Source organism: Rhagoletis zephyria, unplaced genomic scaffold (genome assembly GCF_001687245.7).
Source record: "Rhagoletis zephyria isolate East Lansing unplaced genomic scaffold, Rhagoletis_zephyria_1.1 Rzeph_scaffold_07080, whole genome shotgun sequence".
Classification (NCBI taxonomy): domain Eukaryota; kingdom Metazoa; phylum Arthropoda; class Insecta; order Diptera; family Tephritidae; genus Rhagoletis; species Rhagoletis zephyria.
Genome location: NW_016164163.1, coordinates 8802 through 17386, shown reverse-complemented (window position 1 = coordinate 17386; position 8585 = coordinate 8802). Strand labels below are relative to the sequence as shown.

General features: G+C 35.8%; 1 protein-coding gene and 1 non-coding gene across 2 annotated transcripts in view; one reads left to right on the top strand and one right to left on the bottom strand.

Annotated features, from left to right (window-relative positions):
- Positions 1-7452, bottom strand: part of LOC108373843 (uncharacterized) — a gene marked incomplete at its 5' end in the record, with an annotated part of 8301 nt that extends 849 nt beyond the window's left edge. Inside the window, 2 exons of the mRNA XM_017629789.1 lie at positions 6-392; positions 7242-7452. Of these exons, the coding sequence (XP_017485278.1) occupies positions 6-392; positions 7242-7452 (598 nt within the window). The remainder of the gene's footprint in view (positions 1-5; positions 393-7241) is intronic.
- Positions 2081-2152, top strand: TRNAP-UGG (transfer RNA proline (anticodon UGG)). The gene has a single exon. It is a non-coding gene; the product is annotated as a tRNA-Pro (tRNA).
- Positions 7453-8585: the final 1133 nt, after the last annotated feature.

Genomic DNA, 8585 nt, shown 5'->3' with positions numbered 1-8585 from the left:
AATACTATCGCTCAAGGTAGTCCCGGCGGCGCGCTTCATCTCGTTGAAGAGGTCGCTTGGGCGACGGTCACCCAAGGGCATATCGCGGAGCACGCGCTGTAGGCGACGTTGTTGGCTTTCGGCGAAATTTTCTGATAGTTTAGTGCGAATGTACTGATATTTTTGCGTAGCTGGCGCAGCGTCGATGATGGCGCGCAGCTCCATTAGTTTGGCCGGCGGAACGCTAGCCAAGACGATATTGAATTTAGCCGTGTCGGCGGTAATGCCCGTCGCCTCGAACCAGAAATCGAGGGAATAAAAGTAAGCGTCGATATTATCGCCTGACATCGCGGGCATTGGAATTCGCGGTGCAAAATTCTGTGGTGGAGGATGCTCCCTGCTACCTTCTCCATCTGTAACCATTCTGCTATCGTCCAAGCTCATCGCAGAAATTTGCTATTTTAAAATATTCTGAAAGTTGATACTTAGCGAGTGGTGCTCTTGCTTCGGGGTCACCAGTGTGGAGATTACGATACTAAGAAAAACACGTGTGGTTAGGTGGAGCGCAAGAATAGAAGAGAGTGTAAAACTTTATTTTTCTGTTCTACTAACGTGACAGGAATGACAGTGTAAAGAAGAATGTAAGTTAGAGCAAGGTTGCATTTTGGTCGTACGTATCGGCTTTTGTGGTGTTGCCACATATACATATGTATTGTTAAAAATTTATGAGAAAACCATTTCTTAAAACTAACATTTCTACGAAAAAAATATAAGGCATATTAAAATCGACACAAAAAATTACAATTTTTAATCGTAATTTTATAATTTTTATTTCTTCTATCACACTATAACCGTTATTTTTAACCGACTTCCAAAAAAGGAGGAGGTTATCAGTTCGTCGGAATATTATTTTATTTTTTTTTATATATATGTTACCGCATAACTTTGGACCACGTCAACCAATTTCAATAATTTTGCAACGGAAAGGTAGTGTCTCAGAGGTTGTCCCATACTAATTTGGTTTAGATCCGATCATTGAATCATGAAATATATAGATATATATATTTTTTTTAAGTCGGATTTTTTTTTTTGCTAAAAACTAATTGTTAGATTTCATTTTTGATCATAAAAGATTTCAATCGGTATAAAACGTTAAAAATTATGGAAAAAATAAAAATCCAAAATAACGATTAAAGATGATGGAAAAAAATCACAAAATAACGATCAAAAATTTTCGAAGAAATAAAAATCACAAAATTAAATAAAGTTATGATTTTTTATTATTATTATTTAAACCATAACGGTTACGGTCCCTGCTATTTAGAGCTTTCTAGAGAATAGAATTGCTACGCAAAAGCCTATGGTCCTGTTAGTGTTGAGTAAGGATATTGAATAAAGATATGTAAAAACGTAAGCGACATTTTTTTTTTTTTCAATTTATTTTTTTGATGCAGAAATAATCCTGGAGCATCTAAATGCATTTCTGCAACAAAGAAAATTTTGGAAAAAATCTCCGCTTACGTTTTTTTTTGGCGGTTAAGGCTCGATATATCAAAGAAATCGTATATTTCATAAATTTTGAACCAATTTCGTAATACAAATTTCATGAGAAGCTGGTGAATAACTCAGCAAGATCTTATCTTTCGTTTAAAAGGTGTCTATAAGAATCGATGGATATATAAATTGGCCTGAATGAATGAATTCGACTTGTTATAAACGAATTAACGACAATGGCTTTATGAAAGTTTTTTTGTGAAAGAAATATCGAAACCTTAAGGTGTAACCATTCCTAAGCGAAAGCCGGAAAAACCTTTTGTTTATTCAGACCTCCTATTTGATTAGGCAAAATATCTTATAAATTTTAAACGATTTTACGGTCTAAAATGAGTCAAATACAATTGGTATTTATGTGCGTCATACATAGTATTTGCCAATGTGAAAGATATTCGAATGAAAACAAGTTTGTAAACACTAGATACTCTTAAACTTTTAATTAATACAGCAGTAGATAAAGAGACATAAAAAAAGCTGCCGAAGCGACATACCAAAGAAAATCAAACAATTGAAAACCAATGAAATTTTAAGATGGTCTGAAACAAGCGGCTCAATGGTCTAGGGGTATGATTCTCGCTTTGGGTGCGAGAGGTCCCGGGTTCAAATCCCGGTTGAGCCCAGACTAATATTTTTTTCAACATTTTATTTAAATTTAAGTTTAGTCATATTGCATATAAAGGTTTTTATGTATGTACATATATATCCAGTATGCACTCGTATTCCTCCAGTTTTTATACAACAAGTAACACAATTTTATTTTTGCTCTAAATCAGAATTATTTGAAAGTATTTTTTTATTTAAAATTTTGTACAATAAACCTATAACTAAAATGACAGTAAACCTTATAAAAAAAAAGCATTTATCCCACTGAGTAAATTTCAGTTTTCTCGCTAAACAAAATGCAAACGAATATATTAAACTTGAATTCTGCAATAGCCTAGTTTTTATTAAGCAAAGGACTTGATCGAAATAAAATGCAAGTGCATTTTAAAGTAGCTGCTCAATGTTCTAAGAGTATGATTCTCGCTTTGGGTGCGAGAGGTGCCCGGTTCAAATCCCGGTTTGAGCCCATTCGCTTATTTTTATTGTTTCTATTTATTCTACTTGTGCTGGCAGCAATGGCGTAGTTTATTAAATAACCGAACATAAATTTGTGTTTCAAAAAAGTCATAAAATCAAATCACGTGCCACCTAAGCCTAGTTGAAGCAAAACAAATCGCTAAAAGCTGCATTAAATGAATTTACAAGCTGAATGCTGCACTCGTGAAAAACGGAAATAAATTTTGCTCTCGGTTGAACTTGTTCGTCATTCTTTCTTTTTAAATCATACAGGGTGGAAATTTTGGACTTTCGGAGCATTTGAGCTACTTCATTAGTTTACAGATTTAAAAATATAACTGTTTAACCTCCTGGAATTTCCTAAAACTTTGTTCGCTTTTAAATTTTCACTTGGGGCCAAATTCTCAGTGACAAGCGTTGCATTTGTTTTTTTTTTTATTTTTTGTGGAATGAAGTTCACTTTGGCTTAGAGGAGTATGGATTTTTTGAAGTTCTTGCAATATTAGTTTCCAGAGTTATGTATGCGGCTATAAACGCGGATTCATAGTTAAACCCTTGTTATTGGTTAAGTCAAGCTTCACTAAATATTCGATTGGAGATGGGTAACTCAGCACTGAGCGGAGCTTTTGAGCTGTCGCACGCTCAGACTCACTTCTAAAATAAATATGACTCAGTAACTCAATAAACAATCGCCACATAGTCGGTACTCAGAGTAAAGAAATAAAATAAAGAAGGGAAAATTTAATGCTTGTGAAAATTTTCAATTTGTTCAAGTTATTCCGTGCTCCAGCTCTATAGCGCATACCAACTCATTTCCTCTTAACAGCTCTACAGTCCAAACCAGCTCTACAACAGCGTAGAGTGTCATAGCTAAATTGTGCTACCTCAGTGAGCTGACTCATTAAAATGAGTTTGAGTTTACTCGCTAAAATTCAATGAGTTATTCAGCCCTATGCTGGATATAAAAGTACTAGTACTCTTGGCGTAATTAAATACTATTAGGGACTTCTAGATTTTCGCAATTTTGGCGACTATTTCGGGATTTTCAGCATTCTTGGGACTATTCCGGGATTATCTGGGCCATTTTGTGATTTTCAGGAGAACTTAGACATATTCGTACAACTAATTTTTAAATTTTTGGGACTATTTCAAGATTTTCGGTATTCTCGGAACTATTTACGGATTTTCAAGACTATTTGGGATTCTCGGGACGATTTCTTGCTTCTTAGTCCCGAATATTTAATGATTTTCGAAAATATTTCAGGCTTTTCCAAATTCTCGGAATTATTTTGGGGCTTCTTCGGGATGCCAGGGACTATCCGGATTTTCAAGACTATTTCGTGATTTTCGGGGCTATATCGGCGTTGTCTGGACTATTCCAGAACTTTTATTATTCTCAAAAGTATTTCGTGAATTTCGGTATTATTTTGGGATTTTCGGGGCTCGGGAGAATTTCAGGCTTTTGGTACTATTACGAGATTTTCGAAACTAAATCGGGATTTTCGGGCTTCTATCCGATTTTCGAGGGACCATTTCGAAACTATTTTGAGATTTTCAGAAACAAAATTTATTTGCGATTTGCTTCGCTAAAATGAGGTGAGCTAAGGTGAGTTGCGGTAAGTTGAGGTAAGTGAAGTGGAAGGTATGGTGTTAATTGCTTTAGTGTTAGCGTCTGCTAAATACTTTTTTTTTTATTTTGGTATCTAGCAACTCCTAAATACCTGTTTTTTTTACTTGGGTATTTACTTAATAAATAATATTTAGTAGCTTCAAAATAACCAACTTCTTTTTATTTTAGTATTTTATTTAGCAAGTCCTAAATACTTACTTACTTTTTTTTTGCTTGAGAATAATAATAAATGGCGTTCTAGCCTCAGATCAAAATAGTACCGAAAAGCTAGCTCCAGTATTGTTAGCAAAGACTCTTTAATGCAGGTGTTCAAAAAAAAAATCGATCAAATTATTATTGAAGTTTTTAGCTGAAAAAATTTGTTTTGCTCAAAAAAGTCCGCGACGCCAAACTATCACCCTATATTTTGTGTTTTTTAAAATATGCAATGCAAAAAACATTTGCTACCGCAAAAATGAAGTTGCTTCATTCAACATCTGCTTTGTTTACAAATAAACTAATAAATTTTCTTTTGCATTGAACTCAACGCATCCTCCAATCATTGAAATCCATTCAAAATTTGGCGACAAACAAGCCGCAGTTAGTTGCGCTCAATATGCAGGCGACGTTCTTTGCTTTTTTCCACGCACTTTCTCCACTTGACTAGTAACAGCTACTATAATTGTTTGTATTTTTTTTGTATCTACGCCCCTTTTTCCCTGAGACGCCATCAGGGTGCAACTCGAAGAGAAAAAATAAGTCCAGTGAACTGAGATGAGAGAGGATAGATTTCAAAAATACTCATTCAACATCAGTGCGCCTGTTGCATTCGATTGTGGAGATGTGGGCATGTACATGCATGCATATTTGCCGGTCGATTCATGCATAGTGCAATTCATACATACATACATATGTACATAAGTATTTGCTGTGCTGAAGTCAAAGCCCTGCGTCATGCGGCTCCACGTTTTTTGGTAGGTAAAAGCAACACTCATTGCATTTTGGCAATGTTTGGGTTTTTATCATCTTTTTTATTTGTAAAAATATATATATCCCACATATATACATACATACATACATATGTACATTGTGCATGGATATTTCCATCCATTTTTGCCTATCAGTCGTCATTGTGTGTCTGTTCTTAACACGAAATAATTGCATTTTTGGTCACCCCAAAAAGCGCCCAATGTTAAAAAGAGGAGAGTTGAAAAAATTAGGCTCAAAAAGCTGGCGAAAAAAATCGCAATTTCTCCTAAATTTTCATTTTCAACTGGTGGACGAATACACCAGAATGTGTTTCAATTTTTTAATGCATTTCAATATTTGCTCTGCGTTGGCTATTATGCAAAAGCGCATATCTGCCGGCATCGCATCAATAAACAAATTAAAATGTTTATTTGAATTGTGAATGACAGGCAAAGGCCAGATGCCTTTTTCGGTAGTTTTTTGTCACTTTTCTTTTTTACTTTTTTTTCGAAACTGCACACTAATTTCATATGCATTGTCATTGGAAATTTTTTCTGGAAGCTAAGGAAAAAAATCCCTCGATCCATATTGAAATGTCGTAAACAATGGCACTGTAAATTTCATTACCATTAGTCTTATAATTACAAACTGCAATGCCCGCGGGAAAATGATATACATACTTACACACATATGTAGGTATGTATGTATGTAAATAGAGTGCCGAACTCACCGCATTTGCGGATGATATTTCTATTATAGTAAGTGGAAAGTTTGTCCATACTCAGCTCACTTATGAGCCAAACACTACGGCAGATATATATTTGGGCAACCAAATTGCGTCTTAGTACCCATGCGGAAAAGACAGATCTGGTAATCTTCACCAGGAAATAGGAGTTTTCGAACTGGCCGAAGCCTAAACTAGATGGGGTGACCCTCCAGCTGGAGGGAAGCGCCAAGTACCTCGGAATAATACTTGATAGTGAGCTGTCGTGGTGCCTCATTATAAAGAGGGCTAAGAAGACCTCAGTGCTAGGGATTATCGCTTTTTCTTTCTCACTGGATCTTTACGGCGATGGTCAGGCCTATACGGTTCCGTGGGGTATTGGTTTGGTGGCCAGCAGTAGAAAAGAAAACATTTGTTGATCGGTATGGCAAGGGCACTTAGGACTACAAAAATGGTAGCACCATACCCCTTGTTGCAAATCTTACCGGCGGACCTATCTGCAAAGAATTTAGCGTCAAAAATTGCCGTCAGGCTGTATGCTTTGGAGCAGTTTATGTGCTGGTCATACGGTCTTTGGGACGAACTTCGAAGCCACTATAGTGTTCGATGGCTGGCGTGAAGGCATGTCTATACTGAGGGATCGAAAATGGATAGAGGCGTAGGGGCGGCAGTCGTTTGCGCGGAGCTCGGTCTCAACAAATCCTATAAGGCGCAAGTATTGGCCATAAGGAGTACGACGGTGATACTTACCAGCAACCTAGCAAATAGACAGTTGAATGTCTATATCGACAGTCAGGCTGCGATAAAGGCGTTGATAGAGGAGGTGCCGATTTCTCTCGAAGCGATTTAACGGCAGGGAGCTCGACCGATCCATGATCCGGAAGGCGCAGAAAGTGTGAACCAAAACACTTGCTTGCAATGTGTTCAGGATTATGAACAGAGCGTATGACATAAAGCTCACTTTATAGAAAACTAATAAAAAAAATTAACAAATTTTCATCCAAATTTCAATTTTTTTTTTCAGAAGTGTTCGAATTTTTGAGTATATAGTTTTGTAGCCCGTTTCAGTGTAAAGCAGGGATCACACGATTGGTACATTTGTACAGATTTGTAAATTTAGGCCGTCACAGAGTGGAGAGCTTAAGAATTGTGCCAGATTGACTGGGCCATCACCATTTTTAAGTTAAGCTCTCTTACATATTAAGATTTATATTTTTATTGGCATTGTTCCGGGGGTTGTAAAGGTTCCATTCAATTGCTTCCTTTTTTCAATTATGTAAACCTGCCTTACGACAGCATTTTTTTTTATCTCTACTAGTCCGTAAATAGTTTTAAAATTAAACTCACCTGGTATTGACTTTCCTAATTCGAGATATTCTCGCACAGAGGGACTCAAGAAATTCGTTGGTATTTCGGGTATATCTTTTTCTTGACTACCACTCTCTTCATTCTCTAAATCTTGTTGGGGTTCCGGTTCGAAATTGACTGGTTCAGGTGCCCGCGGTCGTTTGGCACGTTTCGTACGTGTCGTTTCACTGCAGTCTGTAAAAAGAAAATGAAATATTTTTTTTTTTTAAATTGTTAAGAGTGAAAGCAATTTTTAAATTGTATTCGTTTGTGTATCGTTCTTTAACCCTTAATTCGGCGCATAAAGAAAATCACACAATTAGTCGCACGGGGTCCCCAGTGACCCCAATAAAAGTGTTGAAAAAAGAGTTTTTAAAATAAAAAATCGGAGTGTGTATTGTCAAAAATATTAAAGTAGTCTATTAACGTTAGCTTACAAAAAACAAAAACATATTTTCGACTTCAAAACTTAAAAAAAAATTCAAAATTTACAAAAAGAGCGCGAGTACGCTCCAAGCACTCCAAGATATTTTTTTTTTCAACTTGAAGTGGCCTTGACCCCATGCGCCTAATTAAGGGTTAAATAAATTGAAAAAAAACCTCGAATATTCACATCTGCATGTACATAATCGTGTGTATGTATACACTAGGGATGGGCATGGGCAGGAAAATTGGACCTATTTACGAGCTTTTGCGTGCATGGGTTTGTAGTGAATTTCCAACAAAGCATGAAAAATAACGAAGGCGCCCGGTAAGTTACATATATATTGGAAAAAAATTAAACTATGAAGTGTAATGACTGGAAATGAAGAAAAACTATGGAAAACCTCTAAGAAAATTAAAACATCTAATAAGTATAATTTTCTGAACAATAAATTTATCATGAAGCTTTTCTTTTTTTTTTTTGTTTTTTGATACTTTTTTGGGACTAACAAATCATATTAAACAAGTTTTTATTGAGCTTTGAGGCCGTTTTTAATAGAAAATTCTTGTGTAAAAAAAATGTTGCCTCTGGGCAACTTCTCATGTTTGCGTGCTCGCCACCTATTTGAGTCCTGTTTGAGAAAAATTCCGTTTTTGGCTCAGGAAGCCATTCCCCAAAATATAGCTTTCTTAATAATTATGGTAAAAATGCTAGAACTGTGAATGACAACGCATTTAATAGATCATTATCTTTATCTTTATGGAAAAAATTTGTTGTTTAGAAAAACAAAATTTCAAATCCCATATAAAATTTATGATTTCATAGCGCCCAAAGAAATGGGTGTGGCGACTTAAAATTCCGTTTTCATACTTCGACTTAGAATGAATATAAAAAGATAAGGTCAACGGAAAAAATGCGGG